At 37.2% G+C, this 20,204-nt stretch overlaps 1 protein-coding gene across 4 annotated transcripts in view; it reads left to right on the top strand.

The window, feature by feature from the left end:
- The window catches only part of crppa (CDP-L-ribitol pyrophosphorylase A), a 62,786-nt gene that overhangs the window by 7,578 nt on the left and 35,004 nt on the right, over nucleotides 1-20,204 (top strand). For all 4 annotated transcript variants that reach the window (XR_006010656.1, XM_041987051.1, XM_041987050.1 and 1 more), the window contains exons 3-8: nucleotides 1,492-1,641; nucleotides 5,661-5,765; nucleotides 6,746-6,791; nucleotides 9,558-9,655; nucleotides 16,880-16,957; nucleotides 17,077-17,169. Coding sequence is in view for 3 of the 4 variants with exons in the window: in XM_041987051.1 (XP_041842985.1) it covers nucleotides 1,492-1,641; nucleotides 5,661-5,765; nucleotides 6,746-6,791; nucleotides 9,558-9,655; nucleotides 16,880-16,957; nucleotides 17,077-17,169 (570 nt within the window). In the remaining variant the exon portion in view is untranslated. The remainder of the gene's footprint in view (nucleotides 1-1,491; nucleotides 1,642-5,660; nucleotides 5,766-6,745; nucleotides 6,792-9,557; nucleotides 9,656-16,879; nucleotides 16,958-17,076; nucleotides 17,170-20,204) is intronic.

The raw sequence follows: 20,204 nt of genomic DNA, 5'->3' as shown, positions 1-20,204 counted from the left end.
AACAACCAAAGCATCAGTTTTTGTATTTTTCAAACAAAAAAAAAAAACATCTTTTCTTTATGGGAATCCAGATTACAAAGAGGTTAGTTAGTTAGTTAGTTAGTTAGTTAGTTAGTTAGTTAGTTAGTTAGTTAGTTAGTTAGTTAGTTAGTGCTGTAACATTTTCCAGCTGACTGTACAGATTTTTTCTGCCTCAGAAAACCAGAACAGAGTGACAGAAATTGCAGTTCTATGTTTTTACTCTGAACGAGTTTCATTTCTTTCCTGTGTCTGTACTTCACCTCCTCACAGTTTATTACTTAAGGATTTTTACAAATATTCCATCAAACTGATGTATCTTTAGGGCACCTTTCCCTTTTTTTACTACACAAAATGTCTTTAAATTTGTACAGAACAATTTAAGTAATAGAATAAAGTCAAGTAATAAGAGGCTGTTGGTAGAGGCTGAGTATAGAGATAAATAAGACAAGTACAAAATCAAAATCCAGGGATGGTTATAGTGCAACGGGACAGAGCTGATTTAGTTAGATTACAATCATTAAGCAGGCACTTTTATCCAAAGCGACTGACAGTGGTTAGGCAGTAGCTTTAGGGTCTTGCCCAAGAACCCAACTGGACCCTGTGGGCATCAAACTCTGGTTCCCTGCATGGAAGACAGATGCTCTGCAAACTGCCACCTTAATTATGGTACAACGTAGGAATACTGTGAAATCCAATTTAACAGTTTCATCATCGATTCTGCTTTAAAAACGTTTCATGTTTTCATTTACGTGTCTCAAAGGTAAAATTCTGACTAACTGGTGGACGAAGTTGAGATGTAACAGCATCCATAACCTAAAATCTCGAGTAGAGCTTTAGGATTTACCATGAAGGTAACAGAAGACATTTGTAGTTCTATACAAGAAAACCCAACATGAGCTGGAAGGATCACATGAGCCAGAATGAATTCACCTTAACATGTGGTATGATCTGTCCTTGTGCATGTTCATTAAACTATGTTACAAACCTGCTAGAGAGAGTAAAGGCAGTTTAAATTCAAAATGGTGTGTTTTGTACATGGTGACTGAAAGCTTGATCTTCTCTGAGCATGCATGTCAACTCTTTACCTGTACGTGCGTCTACTCATTGCAACTCTTAGTACTGATATACAGACGTGTTCTGCACAAGTTTGCTGGAAAACGTGATGCCTGCAGAGGCAAAGCTCTCTTATTATCTTTGACAAAATGACACAGAAATGTTAATACGAGAATAAGTCCAAGGAATACAGTCTTAGATGGTGATGTGGTGCACAAACAAGCATGTTGTTTATTTTTCTGTCCTACTTTGTGCATATGATACAGTGTCCATATGATCTCAAGTTTGATGATTTGACTCTTCAGAAGTTACACAGACAATAAAATGTCTCTCTGACACAGACATGAAGATACAAAATGCTTAAACTTTCTAATGAGAAAACTTTATTTTATAAAACTCTCATCTTTTTTCATGTAGGCAGCAGGAGCTATCCGACCTCTTGTTTCCACGGTGATAGCTACCACATCAGAGGGCTACCTGGATCATTCTCTGGAGCGAGCAAAGTACAGGGCCAGCGAGATGCCTCAGGGATTTACATATGATGTCATCTATCAGGCTTATCAGAGGGTAGGTTTGGACTTTAATATACCTTTACCACACAAGATGATATGACACCCCACAAAACATAAGCATGTCAGAAAGTATGTAGATTAAGTCTGAGGTGTACTGTATGATAATTTATTACTTTTTAGCATGATGCTGTATGAATACTTTACATATATGTTTTGACCATATTTTGTAATTTCTTCTATGAATTTGGCTTTTTGGGAGTAAAAAGGAAGCATTTTCCTTTCTGTTATTTCTGCACATACAAATATACAGCATGAACCTGCACGTTTTGTGCATGACAGTTGCCTTCTTGATTTGATATTTTGTCCTTGCTATATTTTAAATTAAACATAGCATTTAATGCATTTTCAAGTCATTGCACTTCTTCCGTTTTTAAAACAGGGATTTATGTATTAATGTAACTATTGTAAAAATCCCAACTCTGAGCTTTTGGCCCAGATTTCTGTTATAAACATAGGAACAGATTAAATATCGGTTAAACACACCCTTTTGTGCAACTTGGGATTTGTTTAACTAACAGTTAACAATGGGGCTGATAAAACCATGCAAGATTTCTCCAAACCACATACACTGAAGAGGATGATTTCACAGGTACATTTGTAAGAGAAGACGACACATAATATCACAGATTGGACCGATCAGTTCCTGCAGGCATGTGCTTCTTACTTCTGGTGTTAAAAGATGACTTTAAAAGTTTCTCAAATCTTTGAAATGATAAGATTTATGTTGTCAAAATAACAAAACTTGGATAACAAAAGGCTTTATGATTCTCACACATCATATCTGGTCTTTACAGTCCTTCATTGTTCAGCTGAATGCTAGAACCTGCAGGGTTTCACTGTGAGCTACTTGTGGCGTGGTTGCCATCATTTTCCCATGGCCTCCACCGCATCTGGGAAAGAAATGACAAGTTGATATATTCTGCCACTCTGCTGCAGATTAGTCTGTGGAACAAAAGTTAACAAAAGCTCAGTTGGAAAAATGATGAAGGAACTCTGAAATTGCACTTCTCATTTAGGTGGGCTCAGACGAATTGTCTCTGCAGTTAAGTGAGATTTAATATGTGTACCTGCAAAATGGAAAGAATTTATTCGCTGACGTGAGTCATAAGTGTGTTGATTCTTCTCTGAAAGCGGGAGCTTATTTTTAAAGCATGGCAGGCCAGCTGAACGTGAAACTGGAGATGCAGAAGTTGACCTTGTTTATTTTTCAGACACTTTGCATTTGCTGTTTTAACCTTGATTTGATTTAGTTGGTTCTTAGATAGCCACGTTTTTGAATGATGCAGCGAACTTGGAGCTGGAGTACGCTGTAGTTGTCTGAAGTTATTTTCATTCTTGGCTCACATGGATCTACAGATTGCTCTGAGAGCCCTGTTGGCTTTGGCCTGTTCAAAAATGAGCTCACTCTTGTGCTGCAGTGTCAAGGTTAGTCAAGTTGCAAAAAAAAAAAGACAAACCGGGGAGGTTGATTGAGAGTGCGTCTCCTTCTTTTCAGGCTTTATAAAGAGGGGAAAGTGTTAGGTGTCTGTCAGGTTAGGACTTTGGGACATGCTCATGAAAAATCTCTTAGAGCTTCACATTTGTAGCTTGACATCCATTGAGTGGAGAAGAACTAAGAGCTAAAAAGACAAAGGAGGAGACACTTTATCCAGTCCCCAGTGAGAGCTTTTGTATTAGAAGAAAATGCTAAAGGTTATGTTACCTCAAGACCAAGAGCATATTTTCTGCCTCAATTTCTCCCTGTAGTTTCATGGTTTCTGGTATAAAATACCCCTCTCTTTTATAGCTCGATAAAATATTACTTTGTTATAATCACTGAGAGTCTGAATATGTCTTTGAAGTTCAGACAAAAGTTTATCGCCTGAATCTAAACTTCACTGTGGTCCTCACAAACTGAGCTTTGGTTGCGTTATCTGTATTATTCATTGTTAAGATGGTTTCAGGCAGAGAAGTAACTCACTGCCACAAGGGCAACGAAACATAACGAACATTTACATTGTTGTTATGGTTACCAGAAGCAGGCAGCAAAAATGGCTCAGATGAAGCCACTGTAAGGACCAAACAGCAAAAAGACCTCGTTAGCAAACAGCTGGTGAACATGTGGAGCATTTAGCTGCTAAAATGGAGGATATATTTTTGGTGTAAAAAAAAAAATACAGAGCTAAAGGGAAAGAGAAGATATAATGAATTAAACGTTCACCAATCATTGCTCTGGCTTGAGTTCTTCACAGCATTCACTCCACATTAGAGGTGTTTTTTCATTACATGATAGGGTACAATAAGGCTCATTTTGTTTTCTACTACAGGTAGTACCACCTTAACTTAGGAAGGATTTACGATCATCACAACATCATATTGTGTCATCAATTAATCTGAGAACTGTGCTGAGCATGATTTGAATTTCTGAGCTTTCATTACTAACCTTATTATATAGCAAAATTTGTTGGTACTGGTTCCATTTGCTTGGCAACGTACAATAGAAAACCAAAAAATCAAGCCAAAAAAGAAAAAAGCCCTACCTTTCCATCCTGCAAGCTAACATGTAATCATGTGATGGAGAACTGTCCACAGCCAACTACTTGGACTTGGCAGACATTTTCCTCTGAAGAAACAGAAGTGATGAAACGTCCAGTTCCATAAGAAAACATCTCACTTGTTCTGGAGAACAATGTTGGAAGATGTCTTATGAACCTGATAATGCCACTCATTGACATTTAAATCTTAATTCAGAAAGATAAGAGTGTTACAGGGCCAACAGTCCATCAGCCAAAGAAAACAGCATCCTCTGATACGTCTGCTGAAAAATGTGGCGATGGCAGCGTCATGTTATGAGCCTCCTCTGTGTAAATACTGCCATGGATCACAATACAGACAGCAAAATGAAATGATCCAGAAAGAGAAATAAGTTCATGTTATAAAGTACAAGCAAAGTAAGCTGAAAAAAGCCAGACTAAAAGAAATGCCTCATTGAGTGAGAAATAAATCAAGTGTGTGTAGCAGACCTTTGCATTTAGGGGCCAAATTGCAGCGTTTCCTTGAATATTCATTATCTATGGTTGCATACGAAGAAATGGTGACACCCATCATAAATACCTAGCTAAATGGTCCCATTGGTTAACATTTGATCTATGAAATTAAAAGATCATGTAGATCAAGTCAAATATTACCCAGCAAACAATTTTTATAATGTTTAAGATTTACTGCCTTAACTGGCAGGTCCTCAAAATGAGGACCTGTTTGCAAACAGCTAATTTTCACTTTTTGACTTTAGTGCCCTCTAGTGGTGAAATAGCATTAAATTTTACAATCTAGACTGAAGTTGGTCCAATTTTGTGTAAAGAACCCAGATTTGGTGTCACTTGGCTGCTTTGATTCGACCACACCCACGCGTTTATTAGCTAATCAGAGCCAAGGACACCTCGGCAGAGAATGCAGAAAACTTTTAATGATGGAAATTTAATGTGGCTTAGATAAAAAATAATAATCTTCTACAGATTTTGTTGTTCTAAAACTCTCAGTTGTCAAGATACGAACCAAAAACATTTTATATTATTTATTAACTAAATGCTCATTGATTAATATTTTGAAAATGTGAAGTGTTGTCCAAGATAACCACATTTTGATGAATGCTGTCAGCAAAACAAGATCATTGATTGACAATGCAACTATCAGAAGAGAACACTCTACATTTCCACAACAAATTTGACGTCAGAATTGTAGGTTGATGTGAAATTTACAGTTAACTCCTCAGAAAGGTAATCTTTGGTGAAAGTTTCACTGCCTGTAGACCAGAAGTATGTATTCTTTTTTCTGCTTGTATATTCTCTGAAACCATTAAACTTAGAAAATGTCCATCTTGTATTAAGGTCTGTCATTAGGGATATATTATATGCATATAAGGGGGCCCATCCAGTCAATCAGTCAACATAGTGAACTATAATCCCATTAGGACTGATGAAAATATATTGTTGTAAACACTCATCTGCAGCTGCTGTGCTCTTGTTCTCTCTGCAGTGCACTGAATCAGACTTTGAGTTTGGCACCGAGTGTCTCCATCTGGCTCTGCAGTACTGTGGCACCAATGCCAAGCTCATTGAGGGCCCTCCAACACTGTGGAAGGTGAGCTTGCCAGGGGTCTACTTTGAGTTTTGGATTGTGCATTTAGTGACATTTTGAGTTGTACAGCTGCATGCACACCACAGACAGCAAACTCCTAAATCAAAAGTAATGGATGCTGACAAATGTTGAACTACTTCTAGTTGTAATGTTATGTATTTAATTCTTTGTGATTATGCATTTTAGGCTTTAAATGATCACGTCAGTTTGACAAAAACATGTTTTTCTTTGCTGGTAGTCTTAACTGGACTAAAAGAGAGGAGCAGCAATGCCCTCATAAGTCTTATGCATAATTCAGAGTCAAAAGCAGGACTCTTTCTGGTGTCTGTGATCTGGTTTTCTGTCCATATTTTCCTAGTAACAATAAAGAAAATCTTAGTAACAGCGTTTGAAACTTTAACTTTGGTATTTTATCTGGATATAGGGTTTCATTCATTTTTGCACAGTTATTGTTCATGGTTAGTGTGCATTGATCTATGGAGCCACTAGATCTGAAACCAAAAGACTGCATTTGAGTCTAATCTCTTTATTTTAAAAACAGAAACAAAATGTGCCATTTCAGATACCATTTTCATAGGCAAGGAATATGTTTGTGGATTTATTTAAGCAGTGCAGAAACTTTTTTTTGGCATCAGGAACGATGGCATGAATCAAATTTAAATCCTGGATTCCTACAGTCAAAATGTTGCCAGGTACATTAAATGGCTCCACATTTTCTGGAAATATTGCTATTAAATTATTGCATTTTTAAGGCACTAAAACAGAAAGAAATACATCTCTAAATAAAATCCAAATGTGTGTTGAATCATTGGTAGAGGCAACTGTGATGTTAATAACTCTGATGATCCTTTCACTATCCCAATCATAAGCTAAAATGCTAACATGTAACACACAGGCGATACCATAAACATAGCAGGTGATGCACACATCTCAACTATCTTAGCTGCTTTTCTGCTTTGAATGAAGAGATATTTGACCCCCAGGTGACCTACAAACGGGATTTGGCTGCAGCAGAGTCCATCATAAAAGGTGAGTTGCCATCGTCATAAATTTACCTTTACATGGTCTGTGGCATGTGTTTGTACATAAAAAAATTTTTTAAATCGATTTACATTTTAAAGTATGTATGCAGACATGTTTACACGAATGGCTGTTTCCCCGAGGTCTTCTTAGGCAGGTTAAATGAGTAGTGCAAGTGTGTTTTGACTCTTTTCTGTGTGGTCTGGAGGTGGAAGTGAATAGGTGACATTGAACTTGAATATCCTGTCACTGTTCTCAGAGTGAGACATTCTTTGTCGCATTGTTTAGCCTGATATGAGCAGGGCGGGGGTAAGCAGTGAGTGAATACTGTGGGGAGCAAGTCAGGACAAGGGAGACCATCACAATCAGAGCAATGGAAATAAACACAGCCCCATATTTCACGCTGCCAGCACCTGTACCAACAACTACCTGTTTGATGATGACATAAGGTGCACAGCGATAATTCCCAGAGCCTCCCAAGTGAATGAATTCTTTGTGTGAATTTAGAAAAGATGTGGAAGGAAGTTCTCACATCTGTCAATTTGAGTAACTGCTGAGTGTTTCAGTTTATGTGTGTTTGCATTTCTGTGTGCTCTCATGTACAGGCATCGCTGTGTGCGCGTGGTTTGTGTCTATGCTGGTTAGAAGTGTGTATTTCTGCAGACATTTATGATTTGATTTCTCAGTGATCATCTCTCAAGTGAGACAGCTTCATAGGAGGTCTTAATTATTTTGCAGCAATTTGCAATTATCTGATTGCCATGATAATGTTTTTGTCTGAAAATTTTAAATGGTACCACAGATATGTCTTATTCATTTGATTGTGCGCCAGTTGGTGAGTCATAGTTTTCTATCAGCCAACTGTTGGTGTAATGGCATAATTGTATATTAATCGACTAATGTTAATCCTGGCTTTTACTCTGTTCTAACCAACTAACAAAGTAGTTTCAGGCTATTAAGTTTTGGAAATATGCCCTACAATTTCAGGATAATGTGCAAAAAGAAAGCCAAACTTTGTTGTAATATTTTTTTTTTTTTTTTTTTTTTTTTTTTTGCCATAGTTCTTTGGTTTTTCTGGACGTCTCTAAAAACAAACTCTTTGGACATTGGCTGTTTTACGCTAAACAGACCATTTTTCAAGAAATGTGTGCACTTGTTGAAGCTACTTAACACTCACCTATAAATCATTCAAGCATAAAAAAAGATATCTAATTTAAGGAATAAAACACATAACAAACAACTTAACAAAAATGTTTTATTTTCCACATAGAAAAATGCCAAAGATAACACAGTTTAACAGACTTAAAATATAAATTTTTGCAACAACAAGGTGAATCCCAAAGAGCTAATAGCTGAAATTTTGGCATATCTCTACTTTTTGTACTGTGTATTTAAAGAATTTGAGAAAACAGGTCAAGTGGAGGACAACAAAAACAAGTGGCAGGCCTAAAAATAAAAAAAAATCTACAATGGATCAAAAGCTTTTGAAAGTAATGTCCTAAAGAGGACATAGAAAAGAAATAAAAAAGTAAAATTATATATATATATATATATATATATATATATGTGTGTGTGTGTGTGTGTGTGTAATCCAGCAAAACCCTAACACAGGAACTGAGAGATGCATCTGGACCATCCATCACTACGCCTCATCAGAAATGGTCTCCATGGAAGGATAGCTGTCAAAAAGCCATTTTTAAAGATGGGAAATGAGGAGAAAAGGCTGAGATATGCCAAATGACACAAGAAGAGAACTATTTCTGAAGACTACTTAAAGGAAAAGAAGAAAGAAAGTTTGTCTATGAGGGTTCAGACTGTGTTAAAGAATAAAGATCTTCATACCAAATGCTGACATCAGAGATACAGCTGGAAGGTCAAAAATACCTTCCATAGTTTATCCCATCCTTTTCATTTACCGGGATCTTGATGGAAAATTGCACTGAGTCAAGGAAAGAAAGAATAGATAATCCTTGAGAACGGAGGAAAAGTCACAGTGCGCAGCAAAAACAACATGTACATGAGATTGTTGTGTTAATGTAAGAAAAAAGTCCATGAACAGTTAGCTCTGTGTATGCTTACAGTGTTTTCTAATACAGGCTATTTTTCACTACTAACACTGTAATTTAAAATGGTAAAAAAAATTTATTAAAATAAAAAAATCCTTATATTTGATATTTATTTACATGAATATCAGTTAATATAACTGCAAAAATAAGTAACATGGCTTTAAATGTTGCAGCTTAAGGAATAGTGGGACCTTTTAAAAAGAACAATCCACAGCATCCCAAGCTAAATAATAGATGAACTACTGAAGCACCTTTCTTTAGCATTAACACACATAATAAATTATTAAAGCTGCCATTAGATGCCACCAGACACTTCTCTAGCACGTTTACTCTTAAAAAGAAATGGTGTCTACTTAACCAAATATTGCTATTTGTTTTAGGTCTTTTACTAAATCTACAAGAAAAAGTGTTTTGTAGAGTCACAGTCACGATTTAATTTTTTTTTCCACATTTTTGGCACGTTTCATCTTTATTACACGTGTTGTTAAATTTATTTGATCCATTTTTAATTGCAACTCACTGATAACATTTAACTGAACCACTGTATTCTGCAAATTAGAGGTCGTAGCAGCGAGCTTGAAGGCAAACAGCTCTTTTAAACATCCTTTACTAAAATCTGCACGTTATTCAGTGAACCTGTACTGCTTAATTTTGCTAGTTTTTTTGTGGGTAGAAGATTGGAACTAATCACATGTCCCTTCTCTTTCAGAGACTCTGTCACAGTCGGCCTGCTTTATCACTGGAGGATTGACACCTGCTGTCAGACTAGCTGATGCTCTCCAAAAGGCCATTGGAGCTCTAGATATGGTGTGTAACATTACTAAAGAACCTTACCAGTATACTTTTCTTCTGTCTCCCCCTGTCTCCTGTCTTGTCTTCTCCTGAAAACTCAGTGGGAGCTCCACATGGGTGGCCCAGTGGGGAGTCTTACTATCTGTGGTCAGACCTCTAATGGAGCCTGTCTGGGATGTCCACACTCAAGCTTCTCCTCCTCCTCAGTTTCTCTCTCTATCCCCAACCTCCCCCTCTTAACTCCCCTACCCACAAGAGAGCAGATGGCAGTCAAATTTCCGGAGCAGTGGGAGTTTGCTTGATTAATGGACTGTTTAGTGATGAATTCTAACCTCCTCCTCATCATCATCATCTTCCCCCTATCTCAGCTCAGTCAGACTTGACAATTTCCTTCTTTCCACTATAGTTCATACCCCTCCCTGTTACATGTAATCCCTTTTTTTGGCACATCAGACTCCTATGTTGACTTTAGTCCATGTTGCAAACATCCCCCAGTTAATCTGTAGAATTATTCCTTGTGGACGGTGGAAAGCTGTGTCCACGTGCAAAACAAGAAAGAGCAACAGTTTTAGAAATTAAATCTGACTGCGTAGACCACATGTGAAATGCTCTTCTGCACCTCAACAACAAAGTCAGAGTAAATTAAATGAAATTAGAAGATGAGAATATTTATCCCGCATTGAGGAAATGCACGTTAAAGCAGCTAGATACGAGTGCATGCTCACAGTTGTGAAATGTACAACAAATGCAAACTAATTCTGTAACATACAAAAAAATGCTTGCTAGGCTTTCTTTGTGTTAATCTTAACAAACCTAGGGATCTAAAAGTTGACCCAACATGGCAACACAAGCTCCCAGGTGTTGCTGCCACAACAAACTCAGACAAGGTGCTGATCTTATACACCTTCAGGAAGATTGTTCTTTCAGAATGAGGTTCAGTAAAGGATTAAGAACTGAAGAAATGACCCTCTAACACAGTTTTTTGCTGCGCAAAACAATGGCAGGGCTCTTGTAATGGCTTACGTAAAATTCCAGTGTTTTTTATTATGTTTTACACCCAACACTGTCGCTCCTCCTCAGAACAGAAATTCCTCGGAAGTTGTCTTCATGAGCAGAGAAGTGTCTCCCGAATCATCCGGATCCTGATGTGTGTATATATATATATATATATATGTTCTCTGGGTATAACTGCTCACAGTGGAGAGCGGCAGCAGAACATGCTGAATTTCATGTCCTGCGGTGATCCAAATACTTCATCCTCTTTTAAACTTGCTCCAAGTCCTTCATCAGCCGGTGTCAGAACGAGCGGATCTTGCTGTCTAGTGCTGGCCGAGGCTCCAGAGACGGATTGGGGTCTGTTTCAGCCTCTTTGGATCGGCTGATTGGAGCCATTCCCGTCTGTGCTCAGGTGGCCAGAGGGGCCTTGTTTTTCTGGTGTGCTCGTTCAGAACCAGATACATCCTTTGCACAGAGTTTGTGAAGGACGAAGAATAATGGGGAGATGAAAGGCTAGCGCAGGAGGCAGAAGATGAATTACCTTTGTCCCTGTGCCATTACCTGAATCTAATACAGGGATAAGCAGTGAGTGTATGTGCAGGTGGGGGATTTGGCAGCATGTGTGCAGCGATATGAAGACACTCAGAGCAAGAATCTGATTAGGGATTCTTTCAGCGGATTATTATTGGAGAGATGCATTTAATCCACTTTAAATCCAGGCTGAAAGAGGAAGAGGAGAGGTTGATGTAAAATGTATGCAAGGAGGAATCTGACGTGTTAACTTTAAGTTACCATCTTGTTTTCTGACTTGGTCTCATACATTACACCAGTGATCACCAACCTCTTTAAGCCCAAGATCTCTTACCTCAGCATGGGTGACAGAAAGGATCTACCCTACTTACAAGTTCAGGTTTTTATTCAAGTTAATTGTAATTAACATGCATCAAACACTGTGGTCAAGCTTTCAAATAGATGTGATCAATAACATACTGTAACACTGTTATAGTAAAGCCATCACAAAAAACAGAAGCATGTGACTTATGTCCCATCTGAGGAAATTATTAACATAAAGAAAACACTTGCAGTGAGCAAATCATACAAACTACCCATTATTGTTGTTTAGCAAATGAACTTTCAAAGTAAATGCAGTTCTGTGTTTTGTGCATCATTACTGTTCCATCACAAGGCAAAACTGATGCAGTCTTATTACTTAAGTCAGTGTGATGACTGTGACTGAACTCTGTCTGTTAAGTCCTTGTAGTTTGGCTCATAACCAATCTGTAAAGTGTCAGTCGGCTCCTGTAATTAGATTATTTTCATCTGTAAAAATGCCGTTTCACAGAGGTAAATGGATCCAAAGGAGGGACTCATTTTTAATGCACATGCACTGAGGAGAGGAAATGGAGGAAAAACACACTCTCACCGGGGTGCTTTATATTGATATTTGTGACAATAAACCTGGCATTTTTCTCTTATCTCATTGGTTACTTTAGTGTAGCGCTGCACTGAAAAAATACAAAGTGGATTAAAAGACAGGCTCTTGGAAAACTGAGCATTAATCAGGGAGAGATATAATATGTTTCTGAATGAATTTTTATTTTATTTTTCGGAGCTATAAGGAAAGTCCCCAAAATCAACCAGTTGATCGTGATTAACAGGTTGGCGGCCACTGCATTACATCATGTCTCAGTATATCTAAAAATAAAAATAATCATGTATAAATATCTAAATCCTGTGATGGTACAGAATATTTGCAGCGATAGTAACTGTCTGCGGGTTTTTCTTCAAGTGACAGAAGTAAAATACTAGAATCAAATACTAAACGATGTAAAAAATGTAAATGAGTAAAAGAAATGTAAATTACATGAAACCTGAAAACTTCATCATGTTGAACTCTCTCTAGCTCCACTTTCTTCTCTTTTTTTAGCCACATAATTAGAAAGCATCAGTTATTCCATATGTCTTAAGAACAAAGATTAACTCAGATGAATGGCTGTTTTATTGGAACAAAAAGACATCGATGAAGGTTTTTTTTTTCAACGTCAAGTCAAGTTATCTCCTCTGTATGCTAACCCTCATCATTAAGACTTTTATCTTGATATATATTCTATGAATAGTCCAAAACAAAAAGAATGGTCAGACTCATGTTTCAACTTAATGAAGTTTTTTTTCCTAAATGATCCCCCTCAGCCTGTTCAGAGATTTGTCAGGTACAGCAGGCAGATAGCTGATAAAGCTGGGGAGATATAACTCTACATGCTTTTTTAAGCCTTCAGGCAGTAAATTTAACCTTTGTTATAGTTATTAAATAAAGTCTGTGTGATGTTTGCTGGACAGCACTGTGGACGTTGATTATGGTACTTGTATTAGTTTTACTTCATAAGGAATCAGTCAAACATAAGTCAGCTGTGCTAGTTACAGAGTACAAACATAACCAGATGCTTTTGTATTTGAATATAACATTAGTTAAACAACACTACATACGCTTCTGACCTTAAAGGGATATTGTGTAGGAATTACTTCCATCTAACGCATCTCAAACACGCATAGCTACAACTGTAGCCGCCAAGTCTCAAAAGCCTCGACAACCTGATGAAAACATGTCATCTGATAATTCTGAGGTTTGTGATATCATGAATATTGCAAACTGCATCATATAAAATGTTAAATATTGTTCTTCTGTGTTTGGAAGGAAGAATGGTTCTCACAGGGGGAACAAATCTCGATGGGGAAACTGGCCTTGATCTACTATTTTGCTCCCCATGGTAACGAGCAACACTGTCTAAAAAAACTGAATGAAAAAAGTTAGTTTTAGGCTAATTTAGACAGTACCATTGACCCACTTGTCGAGAAGAAAGCTGACAACTTCAGCCTCTCTTTTAAAATCTTTCTCCTGCTTGAGGTCCTTCCAGCTGGGGAAGGCTAGCCCGATGTTGATCCTCCTTTTTTGTATCGTCTGGTGCTATTTGTCCCTTACTGGCGGCTGTAGTTCCAAGATGGCAGACCGTCATGGCACTTCCCTACTGGCTTACCCATCATATGTATAAACAAATCTAAAATTCTTCGCTTACGAGAATGAGTCAGATCATTAGTGGAGGTCATAATGCTGGCATGTAGTGTAAAGCACTTTGAGTAAAGCGCTGGAAAAGCGCTATATAAGTACAAAACATTTACATTTAGTGATAACATATATACATGCAGACATCGATTTTGGCCAGTAAACAACAGAAAATATTACACAATGTCCCTTTAAAGGTGCAAAATCAAAGATAAGTATCAGAAAAAATGTAATATGTCATTAAAAACTGTTTCTGTTGGTATCTGATCACTTTACTAAAATAACTTTTTATCCTTTTATGAGCCATTTTTATCTACTTGCCATGGGTTCACTTACATGGCAGCTTCCATACTTATGCCACCATTTTTACTACAGTGTCTCAGAATGGACAAACAACTCTGTATATGAAGAATTGGTGAAAATGAGTGTCACTTTGCAAAATAATAATCTACAGAATTCCACTGTGGCCCAAAAAATGCTAAATATAAAAAAATATAAAAAATTCTTATATATAAAAGATATATTGAAATATATAATACTATACGTACCTATTGTTTTTGAAATTCTGATAAACTTTATCTTTTTTTATGTTTTTTGAGCAAATAAATATGCCCTATAAATGTTGGGAATGGCTGCTTGACCTTTACAATGTGGTGGATGTACAGATTTCCTATTTTAGTCTCCTCTGCAGACAAATAAATGAATTCTTCCTTTAGAAAGCTGCCAGCAGGCCTGCTGCAGTTCATTAGTGCTAAGCTCTTGCGTAATCTTGTGTAACTTGTGCATCACGCTGTTGTTGCGCCTTATGAGTGTTTCATGTCAGAAGTTTGTGGCTGAGCCATTAAACAATTCTTGGACCAGTGTGAGAGTGGTACACACACAGCATTGGAAATCTGTCTTTCATGATTGTATAGAGTTGATATTTGCTTCTTTAAAACCCAGATCACTTGTTAATTCCACTAATTACACAAAATTTGTGACTTATGTGTCGTAGGAAGGTTTTAACGCTTGTTCCTTTGAAAAATGGAGGAAGCAAAGTAAGAACGGGTAGATGACAAACTTTAAATTGTCATTTTGCCCACCTTAACCTGTTAAGGCCCAACCCATGAAAAAATAGTAAGAAAAGTCCAATTTTTTAAATATATGGTCTTTATTTGGCCCTGTAATTAAATGTAACAAAAAAATTTACATTTTTTTGGGGGGGAATATCTACCTTTTTATTACCATGAGATATATTAAAAATATTATAATGTGGTTTTCTGCTGCTGGGTATCCATTTGAGGACAGAAGACAAGTATCAGATTGTGTTCAACAGGATTTTGAGCAAAGAGACTGTATGTGACAATTATGTCACGTCGGGCTCTTCTGGGTTAAGATGTTACGACTGCAATGTGCGACAGACTCAAATTACACACACACACACACACACACACACACACACACACACACACACACACACACACACACACACACACACACACACACACACACACACACACACACGCACACACACACACTTTGTCAATTCCTTTTGGTGTTTTATAAGATATATTATGAAAATTGAGAAAACACTCAGAGCATCCATCCATCTATCTATATCTATACCTGCTGATCTGTGGGGTTGTAGGGAGTTGGAGCCTATCCCTGTTGCTAATAGGCTAGATGCAGAGTCATCTTGGACAGGTTTCCAGTCACAACTGGGGGCGTAACATTTCAAATTGCACTGATGTTTGTTGTAAAATGTTGTTGCTCTGCTCTCTAGGCTGTTGTAAAATGCAACTAAATAGTTGCAGTGTTACATGTCTACCAGCAAAGCATCCCACTTTAAACATAATGTACAGGATTCACTTATTAAATTTCATTTGACAAAAAAATTGACCTCTTTAAACAAATAGTGTATGCAATCTTTTTATTTAAAGCATGGCTGATTACCTGCTTTTCAACTACATGTAGCAAGGCAAATTGAGCTAACATTTAGATATTTTTCTCATTTTAAGGAAAACAAAGGGACATTTAGACTTTTATTTGTGAAGATTAGCCACAACATGCAACAAGTTTTCCCCTAATAATTTATGTCATTATCATTTTTTTTTACTGCTGTCCAAATAAAATAATTTCTCCTTCCGTTGTTTTTCATACAGATTTTAGTTTTGAAACTCAAGTGGCTTAACACATTTAAACTCATGAGAACTGTGCAGCTGCGTTGAAACTCCGAGACGTTTCTCTGGTGTCTTCAGCCTTTGCTGCTTCTTGCTTCTTGGAGCTCCAGGTCTAAACTTAAATAAACACATCCACTCTGGGATTTCATGGCCAGCCTGGTTTAGATCATGTCAATTTTCTTAAACCCTTAAAATTTACATGTCAAAATGAAATGATTTCCCTCCCAAAGCCAGGAGCAGTTATAATTCAGAATCAATTAAACCCCACAAACATATGTTTCTCATAACCATTTCACATTTTCAAATACTTTCTGCTACTTTAATGAGATAGAACAAACTGCACGGCCTCTGGATGTTTATTTCAGTGTTTATTCCCTGGCTTGGTGCTTTTGCAGTACCAGCCTTTTAATTGGAGGCCAAACAATAAAGATTTTTTAGTTAACATGGCTGACATAGGGCGCTATCTGGTTGCCTTGTGTCGTGCATATGCCAAAGCCAAAAGTCAGGGGAAGAAATCAGGAGCTAAATGTGCTTTTTCTCTAATGTATAAAAGCTTTTACAGTTCTTGGCTGTATCTCATCATTTGATTAAATCTTGCAATGTAATGAAATTTAACTTGGCTTAAATGTGACAGCTCTTCTCATCTTTTGCATTTTCCTGCCAATTCAGAAGTATAAAATAGAATAGATTACTTTTTAAAAAAAAAATTCTCATTTGTTGAAATACAATTTCTCACAACGGTTAGTGGAAATAAGCTATTCACTTTTCTGCCCCTTTTTTTTTTACCCTCTTTTCTCTAATCATAGAGTGATTCATGGCAGGAAAGCAGGTGGGTGTACTTTCACGTGAAATGATTAAAGAAGTGGCTGAAACAAAAACCAGAAGGCCCCTGATCTTTGAGCCCTGGAGTCGATCTGTCCTGTCGACTTGACCTGAAATGCATCAGGATTCTGGCACTGCAGCACCTGCCTTATATGCTATCGCCACATATATTATCTGAATATTTCAAACATCTCTGCGTTACAGGAGCTGGACGTCATCCCAGACCTAATGGGAGACAATGCCAGGTATCTGTTCAAGGAGTGGAACTTCATCCAGGTTTCTGTAAGTTCCTGCTTTAAACATGACTTTTCAGTCAAGTGAAAACATGTCCATGTAAAAAGTTAGGATCAGTTCTGGCCAGCATTTACCGTATTTGATTATGGTTTTTCTTTCTTCTGCAGATCAATCATTTTTGCCTGTCTGAGGTAGAGGCTGTACTTGGGGCTTTGCAGGTAGCAAATCGAGCTCTTCTCCATCCGCTTGTCGTCATTTGGGTAAGTTCAATGATAGTCCCTATGTGATGACTTTCAGAGCCAGCAATCCCACCAGCACCATTGTAGTTAAGCCCATAAATACTGGTCAGCTATAAGTTATAACCAGATGGCTGACTGTTTCCACCTCTTTCTGTAATCTGGTGTGTTTTTTATCATTGTCATCTGAAGGACGGATTTATAAACCAGTGAAAAAGAAAGAGTTGTTGGATATCTGCAGTTACAGGAACAGCTCAGCAGCTGCAGATAGCAGTGACAAAACAACACCTAATATCTTGAATTTTTTAAAGCAGCTTTAACTTTGTATCTGCTCTCATTTTTCATCCTTGCCCCCAGTGAACCGTAGCCAAAATGCAGCTCACTAATGAGGTCAAGAGAACCTAAAACACCTGCTTTGGATTCTGTAACGTATTTGTCAGTTTTCTACACTCACTACATAAAGTCAGCTCTAATTTATTAAGTGCAAATCTTATGGAGACAAACTCAATTAAACTACAGTCTTGATTTATGTTTGATTTGCTGGCATTTCAGTAAAGTTGTAAATCCACACACAGCAGGCTTTGTTAAAGCGGGATCCATTCGTATCTGTCACACCAGAACAGAATTAATTTCTTGGCTTAAAAACACACAGAGAGGAAATCAAGTCAGTGTATTTGTGTGCTCTATGACTTTTACTTCAGTCTTTTACTTCAGTTTACACAAAGGTTTTCACGGCTAAAATAAATTAAATTGACCTTTCTAACCTTACCATCAAAGGTAAGTAGTGATAATGCTAATATAAACCAGATTAAACCTGCGAGACCAGATGCAACATGTACACATTTCTTTTAAATCCTGGACAACATTTGTGAGTTTCTGCATTTCAAGCTTAATGCAGCAACGCTGCAAAACTTTACTACCTTAAAACTCAGTCTTTCTGACTGGTTTTGATGGCACTATGCACCTTCCTGGCACCATGAAATTATGTTTAACAATTAGCATATTTTTGAGGTTGCATTGAATTAATCCATGGTGTTTGAGTGAGGGTTATCCATTTATTATTTTTAGCACTGGTCTGAGTAAAATAAAAAAAAGTTGCTTATGCTTATTATTACATTGATAAGATAAAACTTAGCAATAATTAATTTTACATTTCAAACACAACCAGCTTGAATTTGAAATAAACTTGGAAGAAAAACAAACTAATTACTCCCAGGGGGAAATTATTTTCTTAACCCTAAAAAATAATTAAAATATTATGAAAAATGAAATATCTTTGAAAATTATTTAAAAAATGCATAAATACAATAAAGATAATTTTTTTAAAAAGTTATACTAAAAGTACTTTTTGTGTAAGATGCCTCAATATAAATTTAAATATAAAATATATAATAAATATAAAATTTTCTATGCTATTTCTATGCTAACCTGTCAAACAAGCCAGTTTCTGTTGCAGAGCAGGCTTCACAGTAGGACACACACACTGTCCGTCTCTCCATCCGTTTTTGTTGTGCAAATTATTTCAGGAATGCTTTGAGGTGATTTTTGCAGATTTAGCATTAACATTCACTTAGACCAGTTATGAACTGATTTAACCTTTGCGGTCAGAGTTCAAGATAAATGTGGCCTCACAGCCTCCTGTTCTTGTGAAGGTGATATATCAGGAAACCCTTTGAGGAAATTTCATTATATTTGGCGCAAACACCCATTTAGATCCAGGGATGAACTGATTAAAGTTTCGGTTTCCAAGGATCAAAGAAGGTGTGATCTCATAAAGCGAGTTTTTTGGCTTTAAGTCAAGAATTCATGAGTTAATCATGACAAATTTTCAAACAAATGTCTAGTAGGATTAAGTGGTGACATTTAATATCCAGCAAGTCAACAGTGTTTGAATTTACTTATCATTTTTGGCAGCAACATCCATATTTGAAATATTGCCACAACTACAACTTCTTGTTCCATGAAAACCCATTTATTTGGCCAGATGTAAACACTTAAGCCCTTTTTTTTTAAAAAAAACCCTTAAGTCTACACATTGTGTATTTTGTGACTCAGAGATGTAAGCTGCAGCTTCACTTTTTAGTAGGCAAACAATCACGAGGGTGGAACTGGTTTCCTTTTTTTCTTCTTATAAAAACATCACCTGTAGAACACCCAGGTTCCACGATGAGCCTGTTAGCTGGAAACTGCAGCTCCACCTCGAATCCTTTTCACATAGCTTCAAACAATGATGCCTTATTTTTTATTTCCATGACACTGTTATGGAATATGGACATTCAAATCTTGTGTTGACAACTTTTTCTTCCATTCAGAGTTGAACACCCACAATAATCTAAGGCCCTGTTTACACAATGTTTCAATGCCAAACTTCACATTTTTCTCTTTGCATATGTGAAAAAAAATAGTATTTACACAACAACAGAATGAAAACTTTACCTACAGATGGAAAAGTAAGACTGGAAACGATGTAGTGTGCATGCCAGGCCTGTAATGGGTGGTGAAACTGCTGCTTGTATAGAGGTGTATGGTTAACTAGCGTATGGAATCTGTGCATTGGCACTGACGGTATAAATCTTGCACAAAAATGCAGGTTTTGCTTTAAGGGATCAAAATAACTTTAAAAGATTCGGCAGCACAAAGGGAACACGGAGCTCCGTGTTGTTGTGCTGTTAGTCGGTGTAAAGAGAGTCTGATGCAAGATGACGTGACAGATGTCGTCATCTCCAAAAGATTCCAGTTCTTGTTTTCGCAGAAAATAGAAAATTTCACTCAGTGCGGTGCGAGTAGCTCATCTGGTTGAGTAGCTACCCCATGTACAGATGTTCGAGTCCAGGTCTGGGGCCCTTTGACACGTGAGTTTCAACTTTCTGTCCCGTACCCCCCCCCCCCTTTCCTGTCGAGCTATTATCACATAAAGGCCAATAGAGCCCAAAAATATCCTTAAATGTAAAAAAAACAAACAAAAAACTTACTCCGGAGCCTGTTCTCGAACCTTTGCTGTTTCGTCCAACCAAAACATTTTAAACGAGACGCCAAAACATAGTCATTACTTACGTTTT

The sequence above is a fragment of the Melanotaenia boesemani genome, chromosome 6 (assembly GCF_017639745.1).
Source record: "Melanotaenia boesemani isolate fMelBoe1 chromosome 6, fMelBoe1.pri, whole genome shotgun sequence".
Taxonomy (NCBI): Eukaryota; Metazoa; Chordata; class Actinopteri; order Atheriniformes; family Melanotaeniidae; genus Melanotaenia; species Melanotaenia boesemani.
Note: the sequence above shows the minus strand (reverse complement) of the source record. Positions and strands in the feature narration are given on the sequence as shown.